General features: G+C 33.6%; 1 protein-coding gene across 1 annotated transcript in view; it reads right to left on the bottom strand.

Moving 5' to 3' along the window:
- Positions 1–26,520, bottom strand: part of LOC145692488 (ATP-binding cassette sub-family C member 4-like) — a 357,392-nt gene that overhangs the window by 76,548 nt on the left and 254,324 nt on the right. Inside the window, exons 12-17 of the mRNA XM_081767796.1 lie at positions 24,790–25,076; positions 21,686–21,869; positions 18,692–18,886; positions 15,547–15,734; positions 10,650–10,924; positions 8,272–8,351 (exon numbers count right to left, since the gene is read on the bottom strand). Of these exons, the coding sequence (XP_081623922.1) occupies positions 8,272–8,351; positions 10,650–10,924; positions 15,547–15,734; positions 18,692–18,886; positions 21,686–21,869; positions 24,790–25,076 (1,209 nt within the window). The remainder of the gene's footprint in view (positions 1–8,271; positions 8,352–10,649; positions 10,925–15,546; positions 15,735–18,691; positions 18,887–21,685; positions 21,870–24,789; positions 25,077–26,520) is intronic.

The raw sequence follows: 26,520 nt of genomic DNA, 5'->3' as shown, positions 1-26,520 counted from the left end.
CTGTTAGTTTGTGGAATCTTTCATATTTCTATTACAAAATAAATAAATAAATTAATGAACACAACTTAGAATTAAGAACTTTACCTGTTAATTTTATTTTAAAGAATCGTAAATAACTACTAAAAGAATTATGTACCTCTATGGAAATAAAAGTCATTGTATTGTTGGATTGATTCTATAATGTAACACAACTACATAGTATTAATTTCAACAATCTCGTATAGCTTCAATTCTAAAATATTGCTTGTAAAACTGTTTTATTATTTTAACTAATTCTTTAACATTAAATTACGCTTTAACATAGTTTATGATCTTTCCATAATTACCAAATTTTAATTTATTAACTGACTTTTATTAATTACGACTAATCAATGATTCATTCGTATTTAGATTTTAAATAATCAAAAATAGTTATTAAATCTCAATACTATAAACAATCTCATTTTTCGAACAATAATAATAATAATAATAATAATAATAATAATAATAATAATAATAATAATAATAATAATAATAATAATAATAATAATAATAATAATGGCAGTAGTAGTAGTGAATAATTAAATGAAGCAAGTAATGTTGTACATTCTGATATTGTGATCTTGCACAGGCTATATTACAGAAGAGCAAAATGAAAAGAGTATTCGCTGGGTATTATTATCGATACTCACCTTGATTTAGAATATTTCTATGAAACAACAATAGGTTAGATTCCCACCGACAGCGTTATTTCAGGTTTTACTTTGAGGAGAAGGAGGTGGGGAGGGCAAAATTCTCCACCGATGTAAGGAATGTTTCATTAAGATTTTTTATACTATTGTATACCGTAATACTATAAGATACTATAAACGGGATACGGACAAAATCTCGCGGCCGAAAGCTGGCCAAAATCTCGCGGTCAGAAACCTCGCGTGACCAAAATGTCGCCGCCCAAAATCTCGTGTGGCGAAAACCTCGCGGGCCAAAATCTCGCCGGGCCAAAACCTTTCAGTCCAAAATCTGGCGTGGCCAAAACTTCGCCGCCTAAAATCTCGCCTGGTTAAAACATCGCTGTTCAAAAACCTCGCGGACCAAAACATTGTGAAAAAAACCTTTCCTTAAAATTTACCCAATGAGTTTCTTAATACGCAATTCCATATTACAAATAATAATAATAATAATAATAATAATAATAATAATAATAATAATAATAATAATAATAATAATAATAATAATAATAATATGTTTATTAGAAGCAAACAGCGATACAGCCACAAGTGCCCCTTACAAGAAAGAAAAAAAATACATAGGGCGCATGCAAATAGAATAACATTATACAACTGATTGTACAAAAATGAAAAAAAAGAAAATATTTATTGAAAAAAAAACATAAAACATGCAGTATCTGTTACAAACTGGAAGAAAAAAAATACAAAGTAAAAATACAAAATATACAAAGTAAAATTCAAGATTGGATTATTATTAACAATGTAGTTGTAGCTGTTTACAAAATAATAAGAAAAAAAATTAAAATACACTTAAGCATATAACATGTAAACTCATGACCAAGATGATAATAATAATAAAAAGAAAACAATTAATCCAAAGCCATGAATAGTCTTACTAATAAAAAGAAGTGTAGTATCCAAAAAAAAGCAAAGATAAAAGAAAAAAGATGATAGGAAAAGAGAAAGAAAGTTAAAAGAGAACAAGAAAACAACTTTAAAAAATTTAAATTTCAAATTTAAAAAAAAATTAAAAAAATTAGATGGCACCTTACAAATAAAAAAAAATTATTTGTCCTTTAGAATTTTAATTAATTGTGAACGAATTTTAATAAAATTACTTTGAAAGATATCTATAGCATAGTAATACTTATTGGCTGTATTTATAGTTTTATAAATTGAACACTTCAGGGTAGGAACATTCGAAATAAAGGGTACAAAATTTCTAACATTGCGATATGGAATTCTTATGGACCAGAGACCATCAATAGAAAAGACACCTTGAAGAATATTATGAAAAAAACTTAAATCAAAAATACACCGCCTATCAGTTAGAGGTAACAAATAAAGGTCTTTAGATATGCAAGACAAACTCTTATCTTTGAAGTTTTTAAACTTCCAACGTAACCAAGCCAAAAAATTATTTTGAACAGATTCTATAGCATTTACAAAATACTTAGTTTCACAGTTCCAAATAACAGTGCAGTACTCCAAATGGGATCGCACATTGCAAATGTACAAAGTCTTACAGGTATTGACATTCGAAAAATTACGGCATAGACATTTTAACATAGCTAAGTTCTTCCTAGCCTTAGAAGTTATTACCTGTAAATGCTTATTGAATAATAACTTGTTATCCAAAATTATTCCTAAATCCTTGACGTAGGCTCCAACATCGATTCTCTGTTTACCGATTGTATAATTATACAATAGAAGATTAGTTTTCCATGAGAAAATTATGCCTTTAGTTTTGGTAATATTCAAAGGCAAAAAATTGGTTTCAGACCACTTGACCACTAATTCAATATTATCTTGTAAAGTTACTTGATCTTGAAAGGTTTTAATTTCTTTAAAAATTTTTGTCATCGGCATACATCAAATATCTACAATTTAACTTCTCAGGTAGATCATTTACATACAACAAAAACAACAACGGACCAAGATTAGAACCTTGAGGCACACCAGATGTTATATTATGAATAGAAGACATATAGCCATTATACCTTACTTTGAATTTCCTATTATCTAAGTACGAAACTAGCCATTTTATTATTTGATTCGATAATTTATACTTATACAACTTATTAATTAATAAGTGATGAGGTAATTTGTCAAAGGCCTTGGCAAAATCAAAGTAAATAACATCTGTCTGACCACCCGATCGAATAACAGAAAACAAACTATGTACAAAGCATGCCAAATTTGTAGTAACTGATTTACCATTTATAAACCCATGTTGATTTACATCCAACTGATCACGTACGGCATTATACAAGTAGTTGTACATTATTTTTTCAAAAATTTTGGGAATAACATTCATTATAGATATTGGTCTATAATCATTAATTTTGTCACCTTTAGTCTTAGGTATTGGTGTTACGGCTACAATTTTCCAGGCTTCAGGATAAATATTTTCATTTAAACTCCAATTAAACAAAGATGCTAACACTGGTGAGATTACTTCAGCTACACCTTTTATAATAAAAACAGGTATTCCATCTATACCTGACGCAGATTTAGTCTTTAAGGATTTAATAGCATCTCTTACATTTCTAGTTGTAATAGGATGTATTTTCGTTTCACAAAAAGTTTCTGATGATGTTGAACAATTATTTGTATTGCTAATATTTGAAAATGTCTGGTAGACTGATGCGAAGTACTCTGCAAACAAATTTGCCAACAACTCGCAGTCAGTAACCAAAGAATCGTTTACTACTACTCCAGTTGCAGTGTTGTTATTACCCTTAGATACATATCTCCAAAATTTCTCAGGATTACTTTTTAATTGATTTTCCATTTTAATATAGTGAATACGTTTATCATCTTTTAACTGAGTCTTAAAAGCCTTGCGGTAGTTAGCAAATAATAAATAGTCTTCATGTTTTAATGTATTTTTATACTTTTTATGAGCCAAATTCTTTGCTTTTAATAAAGAAACAGATTTTTTGGAGTACCAACACGGATATTTAGATATTCTTGGCCTAGATTTCGGAATATTTGTTTCCATAGCTAATACAATTGCTTTTTCAAAATCGACAACAGCTTCATTTATATCTGGTTTTAACAAGATACTATACCAATCTATATTAGCCAGTTGTTGATATAATGCATAATAATCACCTCTAACAAATTGAAAACGTTCAGAAAACTTATTTATTTCACAACCTTTAGGTAGAAACACAATGATTTCAATCGGATAATGAAAAATATCAGGATAGACCATGCACTGATTGGTTTTTCTTGACATAGAAGTAGCATTAGTGATAACAAGATCAAGAGCAGAAACTGAAGGTTCAACACACAGGTTAGTATTTTCCAAACAAAACAGACAATTGCTGAAACTTTAATTTGGAGTAATAATGTATTCCTGGAAGCTGTTCATTATTTAACCAATCAACTTTGGATATGTTGAAATCTCCAAGAATCAGTATATCATTATCCAAAGGATTTAACCTACTAGAAATATGGTTCAAATAATTTTCAAAATTCACAGGGGAAAAAGTTGGTTGAAAATAAACACACGATATTAAGAGATTCTTTCCAGTATTACATTTTAATTCAATCCACACACATTCACTTATAAGTTCAAGATCAGGTCTGCGATTCACCATAAAGTTTTTCTTTATTGCTATCAAAGATCCACCACCTCTTTGACATGATTCTTCACTATATAATCTGTCGGTTCTAAAGCATGTATAGGTATCTGAGAAATAATCGTAGTCTCTATGAATATCGGATAACCATGTTTCTGTTACTGCAATTATATCATATTCACAGTCAGAAATTGAAGAGAAAAAAACACTACTTTTAGTTCTAAGTCCACGAACATTTTGATACCAAATTTTAAGGTTTAGGTTCATCATGCTTGTACGAGAATTTTGATTAGTAACTTCGCCATAATTCCGCAATCTACCATAGAAAGGACCTATGAGAATACCTGTAGGCCACACTTTAGGATCATTAATTCGGGAAAAATCTGATTCATTCACCTCTATATGAAAGGAGGAATAGGAATTATGTTTAGTCTTCAATCTGGTACAAACCACTTCTTTCACATTGAGTTCCTTAACAATTCCTTCAACTTCTTCACTAGTAACTAACGGGTTAAGTCTTGTTACAAACAGTGCTTTTCTTCTTGATTTGGATACCAGGTTTGAATTACCTGCGCCACAGCCAACGGTGAGTTTCCTTGGTTCTCTCCGAGAATCTGAAATCGGCAAATTGTTAGCTCTCAGAGCTTGAAATGGTTTATTATTTTTGGATATTACTTGAGACCAGAGGGAAGGTGTAGATTTGGAGGATATTTGCTCATCTTTTCCAGTTTCACTATTATCCGTTAAATGTGGGAAATGATTTTGATCATTGATATTTGAAGTCGGTGTAAAGTCTTGTTCAAAGTCCTGATTAGAAGTTGAGATCTTACGGATGTAGACTTGTTCTCCAATTAACAAACTTCTCAACAAAGAGTTTTCTTTCCTCAAACTTACAATTTCATTTTTAAGTTCAAAAAGTTCATGTAAAAGTTCACTCTTGATCTTATTTACACTAAATTCAAGTAATTTTGATATCATTTCAAAGTCCATAGAAGAACCCTTACAACAAGATAACTGGTCATCTTGTCTCTTTTCATTTTCAGAGATGCGTAGTTGCCTACCACTAGTTGAACTACCACAAACAAAAAAATTATCTTTTTGAACTCAAGCACTACATTTAAATTCACTTAATTGGATATGTTCCTTTTTACTAATTTGTTCAAAACAAGCTGAGTGACATTTTCTCTGACAAGTATTACATTTGACAGTTTTCTGCTTTCCATATATTCATTGATTACATTGTGGACAATCATCTGCTAGAGGTGCCATTTAATATAAACATAATAATACTAAAAAAAGGAAAAAAGAAAAAAAATAAATACAATAAACGCACACACAGACGTACAAAGACTCCAAACGGCCAAAAAGGAATCTGTTCACAATAATAATAATAATAATAATAATAATAATAATAATAATAATAATAATAATAATAATAATAGAAGAATATACAAAATATAGTGAATGTGAGTTTCCTCGGGGTCTTTCCGTTTCCTCCCACTTTCTTCATTCCACCATTTCCTTCATCCTGATCATCTACGTCTCCTTTAACCTACAAACCATAATCGAGGGACGTAAAGTTCAAATATTATTTCATACTTTCATAAATATTATTAGATTTTGTTAGAATTTCCTAAGGTCACTGTCAAAGTGAAATAAAACCATCCCAGGCTCAAACCCATATATGTTGAAAATTTGATCGACACCAGTCGAGTGGTTCAAGAGTTATTAAGTCACAAACGCAGCCACTTTCATTTTTATGTATATCTGTATGTCTCCCCCTTCCTGTCAAAGTGAAATGATAAAAACCATGCCAGGCTATAACCCTGATCAGTGTGGCAAATTAGATCGAGATTGGTCTTGTGGCTCAAGCGTTATTGAGTTTCATTTATTTTTAAATATTTCCCCCTCTCCTTCGTTGTGACGTAAAAATGAAACTATAAAATACATCCGAGGCTCGAACCTCATCTATGTTGAAAATTTCATCGAGATCGATCGAGAGGTTCAAGAAGTATGATGTCACAAACATAGTCATTTTTATTTTTATATAGGATAGATTTTCAAAGAATGCGTTAGAATTTTTTCCCCTCATTATTTTAATGCAGTTATGTGTTATTACCAAATATATATATATATAGCAATATTAATTGACCAATAAAAGCAAGCTTCTTCCGGTATGTCCCTGCTAAGGATATGTATGGTGAATCTTTTTGTGATTTTTGGAAGGAGGCTGTAGCCCCATCAATCACTGGCACATGTATGGAGTAAGGGAATATTAATTCTGAGACATTTGTGATTAATCTGATGCTCACTGGCATTTCCAGAACAACAATTTGGATTTTTTTATCAAGACCCAAATGCTCCTTCTACGCCTCCTGTTTCTCCCTAAGGCGGTGAGTACAAAACTAGCATTTCAAATTTCAAAACTCATACGTTTTTACTAAAATGACACCAAATTTCACATTAATTGATATAAAAAATAGCTCCTTCTGGTATGTCTCTACTAAGGATATTTATTGTGAATTTTTGTGATTTTTGGAAGGGGACTGTATCCCCATATCAGTCACTGGCACAAACAAGGAGCATTGGGATATTAATTCTGTGACATTTGACATTAATCTGACACTCACTGCCATTTCCACAGCAAAATTTGAAATTTTCTTAAACATCCACTATATTACGCTTCACCCGCTGTGTCCGCCCTAAGGCGGTGCGTTAGAAAAGTAACATGTCATATTGAAATCACATACTATTTTGCTATAATAACGCCAAAGTTTACATTACTTGACCAAAAAATAATTTTTCCCGTAGCTATGTCCCTGCTAAGAATATTTATGGTGATTTTTATGTGATTTTTGGAAGGGACTGTAGCCCATACCAGTTACTGGTATATGCTAGGAGCATCGGAATATGAATTCTATTTCATTTGTCATTACTCTGATAGTCGTTCCGTCTTACAGTCTTTCCCCAAATAAGATTTTGGACTTTGGTAATACTTCACTCACCACCTTTTTACACCCCTTTCCCTCCAAATGGGGAACCTTACAGATAATAATGCTTGAAAAGACTGCACTAGCATTGCAGATGAATGTTATTGTATTTTGTAACAAATAGTACTCATTTTCCCCAAAATCCTTTGCAACAATTATTGGAAAAAACTGCTTCCAAAATTTAACATTGAATCTCCCATAAGGAAAATGAACTTTTTTGTTTACGCCCCCAAAAGAGGAGTTAAACAACAATTTTATTTTATTTGGTTTTGAAGTTTCAAACATATATATATATATATATATATATATATATATATATATATATATATATATATATATATATATATATACATATATATATATATAGATATAGATATAGATATATATATAGATATATATCTATATCTATATATATATATCTATATATCTATATATATATATATATATATATATATATATATATATATATATATATATATATAGATAGATATAGACAGATAGATATAGATATAGATATATACCTCTGATTCCTCCAATGATTTTAAATGTGTGTTAGGTTCAAAATTATTAGAGCTCGTCCGTGGCTAAGCGGTTAGCGTACGCGCCCTTGGCGCGGGAGACCCGGGTTCGATTCCCGACGGGAGCTCATGTGGTTCGAATTCCACGTTAATCAGTAGGTACACGTCTCACATAGCCTCGTTGCTACGTCTCGCTAAACTGAAATTCAACTCAACTCAACTCAAAATTATTAATGGGATAGTGATGAATTCATAATGGAGGTAGCATTGTCGACCTGTGGAAATCAATGAACATTTTTTTCTGCAATCACGAAACCAACGCCTTACTAAGATATTATCTATATTTAGGTATCAAAAACTATTTTAAGAGTCACAAAATTCATTAATTTATGGATGTAATTTTATATTGTGTTTAAAACAAAAATATCTGTGAACATAAATTAAACACTATGAAATCAAATCTAACCTGAATAGCTTCCAGGAGTTTCTCGGGCAATACCTCGTCCACTCCTCCTAGATCTTTGGAGAAACGATTCAATATTCTACCTAAAAATATACGAGAATGTGATATGATCTTGTGCAATGGTTAATTATATCTCTTTATATATAATTATCTACTAGGAGTCATTTAATATACAATATTTTCATTAATTATATTAATTTAAAAACTATATATAAATTTTCATAGCACAAATGCAAAATCAGAAATACATCATTGACAGGTTGAAGATATAACACTTTAAATCATTAGAAGCCTTAAAATCGTATGAATACAATAAATACTTATTAGTGGATTGAATTGACTTCGGTTTTACTTCTCCCTCCATGAGCGAAGTAATGCAACAGGAGACCAACTATTTAAGATGGGATCCGATCTACTGCTCGGGTTTGTATCCAAGAGAGTGTTTTCACGTTAGTTGCCGTTTTGCAATACCGAATTGAAGAGGACAAGAATTTGTATTGTTCAGTATGCTTTGTGGCTGTGAAACACTACTGCTCCCTTAATTCCTTGTTTCTAAATATTTCTAAGATGATTAGGGTGTAGTAACGTACTGCATTTCGATGTGTAGGAGTGAAACTTGGTGAAGGAGCAAAAGCTAGTAGACTGTCACTGTCACTCGTATCCGTATATTGTCAGAATATACCCTCTCTCTCGCTATACAGAGAGAGAGAGACGCTAAGCTCCAAATCAATCAACGAGGGAATCAGAAAGCCCACTAATCTTGAAATGCAAAGCGGCTTAAGACATTTATAATTCTTCCAAAAAAGAAATGAATTTTTACGAACACCTTCTTATAATGTGTGTGTAATGCGAACTGTAATGTTCAATAGTAAATATACTGATGTGAGTTGAGAGTGAAGACAGCATAAAAGAAATTTTTAAAACATATATAATTTTGGAAACTCTGTCAGCTAAGTGTCAACATTGTCAAAACTGGGGTTGCCATCTAACAAGAAACTATTCTAAAATCTTCTAAATATTCCAAAATCACCACCGACCACAATCACTAACAAAAAAGAGTATCAACATCGTTTCGGATTTTGATGAACAAAAATTCTGAGATATCAACGTTCTGAAAATGTGAATCTAATTGGTAAAATCACTTAAAAATCACTATAAACTCTTGTCAACATGACGAAGGAAGTTATGCCTACTAACCTAGCGTTGATTTTAAGAACAGCAGTCTACCAAATGCTGCAATGTGTGAATGAAGGAAACAGATACACCTTTCTAGACGTATTGGCCTAAGGAAGTTCGAGACTGTCGAAAAGCATTTCTTTACCATATAATTACAAATAACTTTAGTAAAAAAGTAATTCTTTATGCTAAAATGATATGGTTACCAAACTAATGGGAACACTTGTAGTTTGGAGTATGAAAAATGTATAATATGGTAATATTGAGGATGCATGCGCAGTTCCTGGTCGTTGTTAGTGTTTTGGGCACACATGATGACTTGACACATGATTAATTAAATGTCGAAATTTCACGTTAATACACTGATAATGAAAAAATGCAGTTGACGCAGAAAGTAAGCACCCACCACAATTTGGTACATACTGTAAGTGAAAATTGGTAAATACATATAGTGAAATACCGTGAATGCAGCATATCAGATAGCATCTCCTGCAGAGCGATCAGTTTATTTTTCACACGTGTAAAAAGTGAAGTGAGGAAGAACAGAGGATATTTATTGGGTAGAAAATTATTTTCCTGTAACTACATAAGAACGGTTGTATAATTAGAAATAAGCTGTTTCAATTCCTGAAACAAGTCTAAATGTGTTGCATTGTTATTCTTTTATAGCACAATATTTTTTATTTGATTTGATTTAAGTTTAGAGTCCTTTCCATCAACGAGGCTAAATGAGACGTGAATCTGCAGCTTAACGTAAACCCGACACACGAGCTCAAAACAGAAATCAAACTCGGGTCTCCCGCGCCAAACGCGCGCATGCTATACACGAAGCAAGGAGGGGGCTTAACAACATGATATATTTGTCTAGGAAAGAAGAGCAAAACATTCAACGTAACCGTAAAATGCTATAAAACTAAAACAAATTATTCTTAGGCTAAACGAACAGAAATATATTTATAGCGTATTTTTTCACGAAAGAATCACTGGGGTTAACTAAAAACCGGAATGGAAAACTTAAATATTGTGTTATTTATTTATTTTCTACTTAATATGGATTTATATCTAGCAGTAAGTCTCTGCAAAGGCTATATGAATATTAGAGGAGCGACATTAGTAAGCAGATAGAAAAGTGAGAGGATAGGACAAAGTCCTTACTTTTTGTCTATGGTTATAGTTCCTACCTTAAGACTTTCAGTAAGACTGACCTGATGGGTTGACGTCGAAAAACCTTATTGTTGCACAAATTACTCTGTAAAATGTGGTAGCATGTATGTTGATAGATGATCTCATGCAGATCCACATGAAAGTTAAAGATCGAAACAATACTAATGCGACTCCAATCACCAAGATTCCAGCGTAAATAGACAAACAACTGAATGTTGAAAGAGAACTGAACATCCACTCATGATTATTAGCAACTTCAGATTTAAAACTATTGTTGTATTTATGCATATCCAATCGAACTTGTTCGAGATTCACCCTAGAAAAAAAAACAATGGGATAAATTAATATCAGTGTAATACTAGGTTACTTGTTTCATTATGTTAAAATATGTGTACTAAATTATTTAGATTGTTCTAGATTCATTGAGCCTGAACCCCGAATGAGAATATTTTCGTCCCGAGGAACAAAATAACAACTTTGCCCAACAGGTAACCTTGGGTTACAAGCCAGCCGTATTTCATATTCCTACTCACGCGGATGAAGCCATGTGACACTCATTTGTCTGACGTAGCGGGTGGTGTGCTTACTGAGAAATGAGGTAGTGTTCGAGTGCAGTGAAAAAAAAAAATGGAATGTGACAATCACGGTCAAAGGTGGACCATTTGGTTCCTGTGAAGTAAGGTGTGTCTGCAAGGTTAATTCATCAGCGTCTCCGAGCAGTGCGTGATACAGCAGCTTCAAGTGTTGCGACTATGTTGTGTTGGGTAGTTCTTTCACAGCTGAGGGAGCGGATATGGAGAAGAAACTAGCCCTGCTAGGGTCCGTAAATCGCAAATCCCAGCGATGATTCAAAAAGTAAGCAACACCGTAATTAATGAAAGGCATAAGACTGTGGATGGTTTACAAAATGCGATAGGTTTTGTAGGGGCAATCAGTCCATCACATTTTGACATAGGATCAGAAAACTGAAGAAAGGTTGCGCACATTGAGTGCCGTATAAACTAATCTTCGAATCAAAAGTGTGCGTGTCCAATGACGCAAAAATCTATTTCCTGAAATGATACAAATCCAGAATAGTTTTTGTTTTCGATCGTCTGATGACGCAGGATGAGTCCTTTGTCAGTTACAAGGCACACACACAAATCGATGCAATGGAAGAATGCGGAAACTTGAGTCTAACAAAGCACGATCATCACTGTCATGTGTACTGTCTTCTGTGTTTCGGGACGCGCATGGAATTCTCCTTGTCCACTGTTTTCCACTGCGTGGCAGATTAAACAGTAACACATACTGTGTGAACTCCTTCGCCGACTGCATTGAGTAATTTAGCAACGACAATCAGGCAAATGGACTGAGTACGTGCTTCTGTTACAGGATAAGCCAAGACCATGTACAATCCGTCCAGACAACAAGATCACTTCGGGAATTGGGATTCACAGCGTTGCAACATCTACCATATTCCTCTAATTTAGCCCCTTCGGATTCCTCACACTTTGACAAAATGAAACAGCCTTTGCAGGATCAGTTCTTTGCAGGATCGGATACCTTACACAAAGTTGTTTGCGAGCGGTGCTACACCACTGCTCCGAAAGTGATTCGATAAAAAAAAAAAAAAAAACTCGATGCCGGCTGTGCGTTCAGAAAGAAGGAGAGTACATGCAGGAGATCTGAGCATTTCAACACTCTATCCAGAGGCGGATTCAGGACGAACTTTTGGGGGGCGGTGGGTTGTAATACTGTTACTTATAAGAGCTCCAAACTCTGGGATGGGTTTTATTTATATACAGAGGTTGTTCAGCCTACGTTTGACAGATTTCGTTCCCTCCCCCTCCTGGTCAGAATGGACTCATCCGACCTGGTTCATGGCGTCCTGCAGTGTTGTGCAGTGGCTTCCTGAGAATGGAGTTGTTTTTCCGCGCGGACGAAAATAACGCACAAAACAGAACCATTGTTGTGAGTGTTGTATTAAATTTGTTTCCAAGTGTGTAGGTTTCCGCTCTGTGACCAAAATGCCGTCCAAACTAAGCCGGTGTTGGGAAGGCTATGTTGCGGCTCTTTATGACGTCCACTTTAGTGTTTCTGTCATTTGAAAACAGTGCAAGAAGAATGGTTGCAACATCAGTTTAAGTGGAATAAAAAATGTTATTAAAAAGTACAACGAAGTTCCACCATTTGGTTCACCAACGAAGTTGTCTAGGAAGCGGGAATGCACCAAGGCCACCTCCACAATGCAGAGGAAACTTCGCAAAATGGCAATGCAAGAAAATCCGCCAACACAAAGTGTATGGCTAATCGTCTTGACGTGTCTTTGGGGACTGTGAGCCGGACGTTACACCATCAACTCAAGCTGGAGAAAGTCATGAAAGCTTGCGGCCATCTTCTCACGGATGCCCACCAAAAGGAACGAAACTCTAACGCCCAGAAGCTGTACGAACGGCATCTGGCGAAACAAAGGTGGATGTACGTCGTAACGCTCGATGAAGCATGGATTTACCTTTCCGACTGAGGCAAACCGAGAGCCTTCATGTGCCGAGAGAAAGGCGCCAAGAACTTCAGAAGGTGGGTCCGTGTCTGTGAAGTATCCTTCCCAAAAGGGTTCATGGTCTTTACTGGCTACTGTTACCGAGGTGAACTGAAGATTCGTAGGGTGGCGAAGAATTGCAAAATAAATTCGCAGTATTTTCAGGAGCAGATCATGCGGCCTATCTACGAGCATGAGATTCCAACAATGTACGGAAATGACGCCAATCTGGTGCGCATTCACATGGACAAGGCCTCATCACATACCTCACGATCGTCACTCGCATTCTACAGGGAGATGGAGGAGGCAAGTGGTATACAAGTGATACCTTTCAATGAGGTATCTGTCCAATCTCCAGATGCAAGTTCGATGGATTATTGTGGATTTGGATTGCTGATGCGGACTTTAGGAAAACAGCGTGTGACAACTGTGGAAGGACTTTGGAAAGCTGCTCAAAGGGAATGGGACAAAATTCCCCTCCCAGTTCTTCAGAGAAGCCTATTACAGTGGAAATTACGCTGTCCAGCTATTGTTAGGAACCAGGGGAAACACATCGAGCACTTACGGAGGTGGCGTCATGGATTCTTCTAAATTTTTAGGTAAGTCGAAATTGGCCAAATGTAGACTGAACAACCTCTGTATAAAATAAGAAATTTTCCTCTTCTGGGGGGTAGGGGCGATCCTCTGGTTCCATTCGTGACTCTATCTTGTTCTTTCACAGTCGCAGTGATAGTAGTCTCAATTAACTTGAAACGAACCAGGTAATATCAATTATTTACACATATTTAACATGATGTGTACACGAACAGGAGGAAGAATGGGTTTTCCGTATACTTTCGTATCTCGTAATTTCAGCAGATATGCTTTGTAAGTCGCACTAATTGTTTGTATATGGGATGGTTTTCATTACATTAAATATTTAAAAAATTCAAAAAAAAATATTGAATAATAGTTAAAACACAAGACAAATATCTGCATTTTAACAGTTAAAGCCATTTTCTGACGTCGCGATAAAAACGAAAAGACAAAGACAAACAAAAAAAGAGTGGAATAAAGGAAAATTTTAATATCGTTAGTTGCTTCTTTTAAACTACTTGACCTACAGGCATGATATTTGTTCTGGATAGGATTTTATCCTACACAAAATATAAATATTTAATTCGTATCTGCGAATTCCTTTGCCGAAGGTGAGGAAGGAAAGAAACTGCTTATGCTTCTTTTGAACCGTTCATCATATTAGAAACAATATTTGATATGTGTGGAATTTCTTCTTCAGCAAATATGAATATACTTTCATGTGGTTTTATTTGTACCGAATTAATGTATAGGAATAGAAGAAAATTCGAACTTAGAGGATAATTTAGCACTAGGGATGCGCACGAGACAAGATTTGTGGCTGTCTCGTCTGGAAAATGTGCTGTAAAAGTGATGTCCCGACTCGAAAAATGTATATTTCTTTATTGGAAGAGCCGTGTCTCGACTCGAATTTTAACAGGAAAATCCTATCTCGACTCGTCTCGTGCGCATCCCTATTTAGCATTGTTATGTGTAATTTCTTTCCTACTGGACGTCAGGCTACAAACTGCTACATCGCAGTTTCTTGGTATTTACAAGAATACACAAAATAACACACTTTTGTGCTTAAGTTCTGAAAATCATCTCCCACAGGGGAAGAGAGAAAGGGTTTTCAATATTTGTAGCTTTTAAATCGTTGAACATTACTAAAAGAAATTTAATATGTCTGGATATTTTGATTTCAGTGAATATGAATGTTATTGATTTGCATGAATTCAAAGAAGAGCATTGGACTGTATTGAAATGAGACTGAACAAGTTTATTTTGCCAAACGAATCCCATGAAACAGGACGAATTATATCGAAGAAAGAAATATCTGAATGTAAACTTCGGGTAATTTTTTTTTTTTAGGGGAACATTGGTAAACTCATTACGAAGATATAATTATCTTTTCTAAAGATCTATATAAAATCTATGGTTTCCGGATACGTGAAATCGATTTATGTAGTCTCAACTTTGAGACAAATCATGACTTTTGAAACGTTATTGTGTTAACGATTTGTGATTGTGTAACGTTACGAGTTGTGTTAACGATTTTCTTCAAATCAGGTTATACCATATTATATAGTTGCAAGAAATCGACTTAGATAAGATTACCCAACTTCGAGAAAGATGTTTCGGACAGTTGTGACAAAGTTAATTTGCTGAGAAGTAACGCTTTTACAAATTACTTCCAAAAAAGAGAGAAAATGAAAAACCGATTTAGGTACCGTAGGTCTCAATTTGTGGGTAAAGTATTGAAGGTAAACTCTAGCATACTGGAACTTGCATTTGAGCCAGTACAATAGTTGTATGTCCTGAAATCTCTTATAATATAAAGAATATACAGTATATATTCTTACCAATACATAAGCCAGTAGTTGATTAACGCATAACTTGTTTGAGAAAGTAGCAATAGAACAGCAAACGCAGTAAAAGTGAAGATATTGCAACCAGCTTTCAAATATTCCAAATAAACTTCACTCTTTATGTTTCCTTTAGAGCACATTTCTTCTTCTTCTATTGGCTCAGTGAGCTTTCTGGTATCAATCTGAAAAATAATGTTGCTAGTTTAATATAAAGAATATAAGTTTAAGTGAAAATAAAACTAGAAGCATAGTTTATCTAGCAAACAACACGTATCGTATTAGTAGAAACTTAATACAATACGTGTTAAGGCAAGTATTATCAAAAGTAATTATTGAAAACTGAAACTTTGTCGATTGCAACACAAGCACGAGGTTGTCCACCACAAACTTACTTGGCTGGGGATGGAACCAGAGGTCCGACGCTCCAGAGGTAAGCGCTCTACCACTGAGCCACCCTACTTACGGAAAAATTTTTGTAAATTGTCAAACATACACTTAAGTTCAAATCAGTTCTGTTGTACTCATTGTTAGATGCAGGGTTTATTTTAAATTATTAAGTAATGTTCATATTACGTCAGTAGATAAGTGAATTTTTACCTGCATATTAAAACTATACAATCCTTACGTAACAATCGTAACCAAAAACTAGAAATAGATTTTTCCTAAATATTATTAGTTTAGATATACTTTAGTCCTTTCGAAAAAGTAAGGTTTGTTGTATGTTCTAACAAATGCATAAACCTTTATGGAAAAAAATGTTATTCCTATATGAAAGTACGAGAAAAATGTTAACATAAGGGTAATTAAGTTAAATAAGCTGCTATTAAGAGAAAATAATATGTATTAACCTGTTCTTAAATGCAAAGAACAACATTACTTACTTTCCTGATTTTGTACTACGCAACTTAAGTAATAGAACACTGCAGCGTAGATGAAGTGAAGATAAAAATTGTACCTTTCAAAAATAAACCTAATCAGTTATACCTATGCTACTCAATTCAAGAACATACTTTTACATGGCTAAAAAAAAATATGCTAGATTTACTGTTAGATAATTACAGAAGTTTCCACTCAGACGACTAATTTCCAATGTTATATCCAGTTTCTGTAGTGCATACAAGGCACACTTCAATAAATATTTCCTAATTTTTTGTTTACTAAATATATTAGTATAGATTTTGTATTGGAGTTCCATTGGCTCTAATTCTTCCGCAATCACACAGATCTAGCAACCTCAAAATGTAACGTACGTAACGATGGAATGCACCACATAAGAATGAACTACACGAAGTGTCTCTTTAATTTAAGAGTTGGAGAAGGTTCTGAGACCAATTATTCCTGTCAAAATTCTATCGTTACTTAAAAAATTCAAAGAAGGTTATGACAATGGTAATGATTTTTTTTGAAAGCATATTGCATATTTAGTGCTTACGAAATGAGAATTAATGTCTTACAATTTTGCAGATTTGCTGCTAAAACAAGTATCTAATTTTTAAAAAGCTTTCGGTTTATTAGGGAGTCGTATGATGCAATTGCTTTCTTATATCGTTTTAAGTTTTGCTGTTAGCGTTCTGATACTCTAATTATACATACTGTATATGTTTTTGATTGGATATTAATGTAAAAATATTTTACAATGCAGTAAATATCCTTTCTATACATTAAAGAAGAAAGTTTCTTCAATGAAAGAGTCGCGTAAATGAAAAAGTAATTTGTTACTGTAAGTGAAAAAACAGAAGACCAAACGAATGGCTCAGAATTACGTAAAAGCGTTTACTGTGTTTGACCCTTAATATATTGAACAGCAATTCCTCCCGTCTTAAGTAAGGTAAAGATATTTATCAGAATTCGTATCTTTAATAGACACTTTGGACAAAAACATACTTCAGAACTTAATAATAAACTTTATGCACTAATGGGATACAGCAAGTACTATTTCTATTTACAACTCTGCCATTATTTGTCCTTTAACATCATATTGTAACGTCCGGCTACTAGATAAACAAGAAATGATCAATTAAATTTGCACCCGTATTTAAAGATATATTAGTTATTTCACACAAATTAAACATAACTTTCTTACAAGGCTGTCTGTATTCTTTATTATAAATTAACGAGAAATGTTACAGTTTCGGAAGTATATCACTTCCTTCTTCAGACTACTACTCCAACTGAAATCATAGATAACAAATTATGTTATGTTATCTATGATTTCAGTTGGAGTAGTAGTCTGAAGAAGGAAGTGATATACTTCCGAAACTGTAACATTTCTCGTTAATTTATAATAAAGAATACAGACAGCCTTGTAAGAAAGTTGTTTAATTTGTGTTTAAGATGGACACAAGGCCTTTTTATAAAAATATCTAGTTATTTCAGTAATATATAAAGTATCTAAAAGATATGTAGATTGTTTTATCAAACTTACAGTTTCTTTATAGATGTTTGTGGCCTCTGGTAGCGTAGTTGCTAACGTTCTCGCCTTTGGTACGAGCGATCTCAGGTTCGATTCTCGATAGGGACACTCGGTCGGAAAAGTGTAAAAAGTTTTCTTCAGGCCAGCCATCGCGAGTGAGGTTTTCCTGCGTTTTTTCATTCACACTAGGCAAATGTCGGGATAGTACCTAACATACAGGTCCTATGCAGTTTCCTTCCTCCCCTAAGCCTTTCTCCCTTCCCTTTCCCCGGACAGTGTGTTCGCCGAGGAACATCATCCCTCATACATGGCGGGCTAATATGTGGGATAACGAAAACTTAGAAATCTAAAATCCTAATACTAATCTTTATAGATGTTTATATACATTCTACACATTCATGTTCGGAAGGGTGACGGTGATAAAGGAACACTAAACTTTATTTAATCCAGAGCGAGAGCTTAGTGAACAAAAATATTGTTTTAATCTCATATCATGTTAGGTGGAATAAATGGTAATCAAAATGGGGTGTCCAAAAATTTATGACATTGAAATAATAATAATTACTTATTGCTTTGAAAAAGAAATCTCAAATTATTTTGTACGAAATACCGAACTTCAATAATAGATATTAATAAGTTCTAAAAGAATGTTAAATATTTTTAATCTTAAGAATTATAGCTATACCCAATATAATATTTAAGTGTTATGAATGCCTCTCTTTTTACCTTTATATCCTCCTCTAAGATAATAGAATCAAATCTCTTAAAGCTTGGTCTTCTATGCGTGCCTTTTGCTTCATTTAATGTTTCATATGCAGTTTCGTTTCTCGTTGAATTTTGTTCCTCGTCAGAAAGGAAAGAAGTGAAATTCAATCCTTGAGCTACTAACTCCTCATATGTGCCAATTGATTCCACTTTACCCTAGAAAATGTTATTCTGTAAAGTTTAGAAAATTACAACTGTATTACAAACAGTACTGTTAAGATACACAAAATCTTTAAAAAATATGAATGAATATGTGAATTGCATAACTAATACTTAGATTAAAAACAATATTAGTAATTGTACAATTACTTTGCTGTAGTCCATTTTACATTAGAACATACGTTTTAGAAAGTGCACAATTATCCATTGACTTCCATATCAAATAAGATACGAAGACATAAGTTTTCATTCATATCCACATTTAAATCTTAATTTCCGATATGAAGTATTGGTAAAAATTAAATAAAAGAAAAAATCATTAGTGTTTACCAACTATTGTTGTAATCAAAGAGATGGAAACAAATATATTTCCGTAGGCTACTATTATTGTTTCATATTACTAACGAGTAACTGTCCTCATATCAATTTCAAACTAATTGTAATTATACGAACTTACTTCTATGAAGTAAGTAACAACACTATTTTGAGAAAGGTTTGAATTTCCATGGAATTACAGAAAGAATAGAGCAAGATAACAGACTGTTACCCACATGTTCAACAAATTTCCAAATTTGCTAGCCTACATTAAAAGCAAAGTTAGCATAAATTTTGATATGATTCTAAATTTACATACAACGTAGAAAACTTGTTAGCAATACCAGGTAAGTAAACACTAGTGACCAGGAAGATTTGTGCGGTCCAGCTCCGCTATTTCATTGTGCCAGGCCGAGCTTGGGAGGTCCAGTTTCGTTATTTCGTTTGACCGAATTGGGCTTGGGCGGGCAGACACTGCTTTCTCTTCAGGTCGGATGAGCTCGGCCGATTGATTGTAGTTATTTAATGATTACTCTCGTTAAACTATAATTAGAAGGAAGTCTGTGTGTACGCACATAGAGTGAAAGGCATTACAAACAATGCAATATTTATAGTTGGTGCTGTTCAGCGGCGGTTTGCTTATCGAACCAGGGTAAGAATTTTAAAAACAAATCAGGTCGAGCTGTGCTCGGGTCAAAAACCTCCACAACTTTCCGGACCAGGGTGGGCTGGGTCTAGGTGCATTCGAGCTTGTTTTGGCTGAGCCAAAACATTCGGATCGTGCAGGTCTCCAATAAACGCATTTCGTTATGCATGTCTTGATAATTGCTCTAATATTTACGGTGTAATAATTACTAGTCATTTTAGATTATCTTACTTTCACACTTTTTTCTTTTTCTTTTTTTTTTTTTTGAAAAGCAAACGATAATATCTTTTACATTACAAACATGTTATTGACTGTATGTGACGTTAAATTATGTGTAGTTATGTGATTATGTGTAGTGATGTGTAGTTATTACATCACCTAATAAAGAATTGGTTTATTTATTTTTGGAGGTGAGATATTACTTTCCGCCTTTGTGTTAGCAATGATTGATCACAATGATAGGAACAATATGTTTGGGATAATGAGAAATTACCCAATAAAGAATTAGAGTGTCCTAAACAATATTAAACATAATCTATTTGCACTCAAGAATAACTAGAACTGCATGATATAGTGAACCATATATCAATTATAGTTTTCTAAATTATTTTATACATATATTTATTTTCTTTTACAGGTATTAAACTTCCATGTGTGTTATAATGAAGTACAAGAGGAAACGTTATTGCATTATAAGACCACGATCTTGAGAAAACTCTTTATAACAATATAAAGTGCTGGTCGGGAGACCCGAGTTCGATTTCCGGTGGGAGTTCATTTCATTCGGATTTCCTTCGGTTCACATTTCATATAGCTTTGGTGCTCAACAGGACGCTAAACTCCTAATCAAGCAGCCAACTTCTAGGGGTTGAGAAATTGAAGCATTGCTCCGGCAGTACCTTTTATACTATGAGAGAACTTCGGTATTGACAGCTCTGTGGCATGAATTTCCCGTCATGCCAACTAGTTAGAAAATCTAAAAGTCAATAAAATGAAAGAGTAGTTGCCACACAAATCAAAATATTGTCACACGAGCAATGCTGGAGTTCTATAATAATACATCATAATGCAGTAGTCGTACTGCAAATACTAAAGTAATTTGTACACAATATATACTTTATTTGAACAAAACTATGTGTACGAGCTCCTTTCTGATTAAAATAATATCATATCTCAACATCCGAGATCTTATTATGTAACTACAGACACAAAGGGGACGAGATCTGGCTCCTGACGGCATGAGAACTCCTATCCTTTGGAGTATCACACCAGTAGCTACCAATTCTCTAAAGAATCAAATCCTTGAACGAATGCAAAACTACAAATTTCGCAGTTAAAATATGTACTCAATTCTAACTTAATTTTAATAGAAAAACGTGTACAGTTTAGGTACTGAGCTGTACGTATGTCATTATCTTTTATTATTAAGATAACAGGTAAGTACTCTCTATTGGAATTAAATTGGAACTCTAACTCTGGGTCATTAGGTTTACTACCGACAGTAGCTACACCATGCGGTACAGCTGTAAACTTTTTACTCCTACCAGAGTCAACAGTGACATTGTCAGAACTTAACTTATTGTAAAGAAGATGCTAGACACTCGGACTCGACTCGTGTAGAAATTATGTTTGTTTGAAAACTTGCGCTGAGCTGTGTGCCTGTGACTTGTGTGGTGTTTTCACTTGCTATAAATATACATTAAATTCCAAATAAACAATCACTAAATTGTATGTAATTTATTTCGAGTTATGCAATTCCTGCATACTTGATACTACTAGTTATTTCACTATTATTAACTGGAACGCATCATGATCGTGAACATTTGAATACTTACATTTTCAAGTACAAGGACTGTTGTTGCCTCTTTGAGAAATCGTAATTGATGAGTTACTAGTATACACGCTGAGTTCTTCAGAAACAACTTAATAGCATTCTGGAACAGATTTTTCCCAACGTGAACATCCACAGCTGAAAGTGGATCATCTAGTAAGTAGATATCAGCTTGGCGGTATAAGCATCTGGAATTAATAATAATTGCTAGTTGCTTTAAATGTACAGGTTATGCAGGGGTGTACCTAGCAAGTCTTTCTTGGGAAGGACATGAACTTTTCAGAGGGGACAGACTTTTACATATTAGACCGATTCGAAAGTGTTGTTTCTGTATGTGAAAGGATTAATAACTCACCATACATAATCTAAAAACATATCACATATATTATTACTATTATTATTATTATTATTATTATCATTATCATTATCATTATTATTATTATTATTATCATTATTATTATTATTATTATTATTATTATTATTATTATTATTATTATTATTATTATTATTATTATTATTATTATTATTATTATTATTATTATTATTTGCAACTGAAACGGATTTTCTTTCTATTAGCTAATTCTACACAAGATGTCAGCAGATTAATTATAAACTGTTTTCTTTATCTTTTCTTAAATCTTTTTCGTTTCTGTGTATCAAAATGTACAACCTGCAAGTGCGAATATACAGCATTAAAAATGGAAGTGATTGTTCAATTATTATTATTATTATTACCTAGTTTAACAGAAATGTTGACGTGCACGACCTCGCTGTGTATTGTCCCTTTTTTATTCCCGGTGGGAGTTCTAAACTTTTGCAGTATTGATCCAGCATCATGAGGAACTTAGGGAGCTAATTGAAATAAGAAGCAGCGATCTATGATCTACAAAGCTAAAGATAATGAAATACGAAAACTGATGCGCTATCACACATCATCCAGTTAAATGTCAGGCATCTGAGTGGCAATAACCTTTCAGGATCTATAACCAGAAAGTTACCTTTTACCTTTTAGCAAATTTCATCACTGTTTCAATAATATTTATGTAACTAAAGAAAACTGAAAAGAATGTGAGTCTTGTTTGTTAAATGTCTCTCCTACATTTCACTTCACCTTTATATACTAAAACAAAATACTAAACTTCGTGTCGCAAGAGCTCATGAAGTAGTCTGTCCGACAATATGGCTCACATTCCATTTCTAAAATTATATGGAAATATGGAGAATTCCATTTCTAAAAGGAAACGAGGGGCTTGCATTTTTACATTTCCGGTTTATATATTCATTAAACCTTAACCTTTTAGGATTTCCACTTTTTGAGGTAAATTTTAGACTTTCACTCAACTACTGATTCCTTACTATTTATCGTAGGATCATGGTACATACTTCATTTTTCTTCACGATAGAGCATACTTTCCAACGGTACCACTCGCTTGACAGTATTATACACCAGAAATGGGAAAATTCGTTAAAACCGGGTGATTTTTCGAAATTTTTGCGCCCCTCTGGCTCGGGTCTGGATTCACGTAGTAACCTGATTTTCTGTAAAAAAAAAAAAAAAAAAAAAAAAAGCGCTGTTATGTACATAATACGTGCGCAAAATATCAAACTTGTATCTTGAAAACTGAGGTCGGGAGAAATTTTTGAAAATCTGAAGGTGAACAATTTTTCATATATATGATTCAAAAATGTACTTCTGTTCAATAAGATTCAACGCCATTTTCTTCAGTATAACAAGCCCTTTCCATCAGTATCACTTATATATCGTATCATACACCTGAACCGGAAAATGCGGGAAAAACCCGAATTCTTTTTTGAAAATCTCGCCAACCCCCTTTGTGTCTCTGGCCTAGGCTTGGGTTGACGTAGGGATCTGGATTTTTTTCTAAAAATACGTTGTTATGTACATGATACGTGTGCAAAATTTATATTTCGTATATGAAAACAAAGGGCGGAAAAAATGTTGAAGATCTGAATTTAGACCCTGTATAAATATATACATATTTATATACATATTATAAAACTTTACTGCGTCATTAGTATTTGGCCTATCGTCACGGTTCAAACGTCATTTTCTTCAGTATAACAAGCCTTTTCCAACTATATCTATCACATATCCCTATCGTGCACCTGAACCGGAAAAATCGGGAAAACCGTTTTTTTCTTAAGGAAAATCACCCCTCGGGCCCGGCCCTGGTTTCATGTGAGGATCTTGAAAAACATTGAGAGATACTCGAAGGTACGCACAATTCGTATGCAAAGTTTCGATTTGATATCTTGGAAACTAAAGGTGTGAATTTTTTTGAAATTTACCTTAATAAAAAAAGTCACGCCCCTCTGCCCCCACTTGTCACCGCCAAAATGACCATCCGGTTTAAAAATGTATCTGGGGTGTTCTTTAGTCTATCCTTGACTTGACCCTTAAAATGATCCGGCTTAAATGCCTGTTATGGAACTCAAATAAGCGGTCATAGACGATACTACGCCATGGTAACGAAAGTAACCAAAAGTTCTAAAAGGGTTCATCTTCCCGATAGAAGAATCGATACTTCTATTTGCTGTACTAAAAAAATAATTTGCTATAGTAAATATGTAGTGAAGGATAGGAATATTATGCCAAGGTAGGATATGCTCAAGTGGTTTTGCAGGAATTTCAATAAGGTCAAAGCGTAAAGGAACAAGAATGATAGTAACAGAAATATACAAATAACGTATAATCCTTCTCTGAGAAAGAAAGAAGCTCACAAAGGAATTATGAATCGAACAATAATAATGACGAATAAAGAAGTTGTAAAATATTTCGGATTTTAAAATTCAAATTGGTAATTATTTCTTAATGTAAACATTGTAAAAGTTAAAACATCTAGAAACCGCAGTTTGGAAGTCGAATTTCAGCAGCAGTTAGACTGAAGTGATGACTGTTTTAGTACTGGATTGCCATTTAAAATCCAGTAAATGAAAATAGTAGAAATGAAACAAGGGGCAAAGATGAGAGAGTCAATAATAAGAAATCTAGCTTTGACAATATTATGTAATTATTAAATAAATAAGTTAAAAGTAGAGGATCACATGTTTGTTAGAAAATATATATGTTATTAACCATTTATTTACCTTGCAAAATTGACTCTAGCCTTCTGTCCACCACTAAGTGATACTCCTCTTTCGCCTACAAGGGTTAGATCTCCAAAAGGAAGTTGGCTAAAGTCCTTTTCTAAAGCACATGCTTTCACTACTTCCTTGTATCTGATTTCATCAAATGGTTGACCAAAAATTATATTCTGTTTTATAGGCCCTGCAAATATCCATGGCTCCTGGGCCGCATATGAAACTTTTCCTTTTACAGTGATCTTACCTGTAGTAAAAGGCATTTCCCCAAGAACAGCTTGAAGCAAAGAGCTCTGGAAAATACAAGATATATTTCATCATATCTTACCACGTCACTATTGTACTTAACACCTTCTGTGATGTATATGCGTAATTGCTAAGCTGAATATAAATCTAAGTTTATAGACTTGGTAGTTCAAGATAGTGCATTATGTCATGCATCTGAAACTTGCACATCGAACCTTGTGACTCCCAATTTTTATGATAAAATTGATCTTCGTAAATGTGTCCATTTAATTCTAATGTTACATCGAAGGGAAGGATAACTTACCACTATTACTCAAGGGGACGGTAAATCCTTGATATTTCAGCGTGCAGAAGTAACTGTTAATGTACAAATAACATTACTTCAATTCGCGTTCGGGTCTTTATAAATCCAATTTAGGAATCTTCCAAACGTTTCAACTATACTTGGAAGCTTTATAGGATCAATTCTGAGGTTTTGATTTTAGTATTAAATTATGATTATCGATATAATATTCAGTATACTCAAAAAATATAAATGGAAGGATAGTATACAAAAGAACCATTTGCACTTCATCAACAATACAAGCTCTTTAGTGAGATATAATTTACAATGTACAAAGTTTACAATTCAGTTACAACTTTCACATTGCCGTACGTGCTGTATTCTTGTACGAAAATGTACGAATTAATTGATAGAATTGTAACAACGACGAATATTATAAAATTACGTAAAGGAGATAGTTTCTAAGCATAAGCGGTGTCACGGTGGGTGCAGTGGGTGCGGCTGCACCCACATTAACTTCGATTTTCAGATTTCCTACAATAATCCTTTAGTACTTCTGTAGTCTCTGATAACGTACATGCTATCATAGTGTTTTTCTAGTTTTTTAAACTGAAACTTAGGGGTTATTTTTGAGATCTTAAGGCTCAATAGTGCAGAGCGTTCTGGCAACAATGCTAGGATGTGTTTCAACAGAAGAATGTCCTTATAAAAGCTCTTGTAATTGACGCCATTGCAAAAAATATCTCATATTTCATATTGCATCTCATATTTCTTTAACAAATTCATAACACATACACGTGTATCCATGTATGAAGTTTCTTTAAATGTATACATAAAAGTTTTTATTTGTGTACAATGGTAATATTTTTTACTGTCTTATCCTTCCCACCCTGTATAAGTATTTCAGTTTTCATATAACAGTCAATGCAACAAAAATGTACAATTAATGTTAACTGTCCTTCCTACTGTTATAATGATTAGCGTGCGCTTCTTTACTGCATGAGATTTTGGGTTCAATTTTTCTTTGGAGATCCTTAAAAGTTGAATGCATTACGCTTGGTTGCACTTCATTTTAAACTGTAGGTCCATGTCTCGTGTAGCCTCGGTGCTGAAAGAGGAATACTATACTCCACCAACAAAAGATGAATGTAAATTTTTCACACACACACAAACACAAACAAACATTTATCTACTTATTAAATTCACAT

The sequence above is a fragment of the Thermobia domestica genome, chromosome 8, assembly GCF_964235325.1.
Source record: "Thermobia domestica chromosome 8, izTheDome1.hap1.1, whole genome shotgun sequence".
NCBI classification, from domain to species: Eukaryota; Metazoa; Arthropoda; class Insecta; order Zygentoma; family Lepismatidae; genus Thermobia; species Thermobia domestica.
This window is presented reverse-complemented; position numbering and strand designations above follow the sequence as displayed.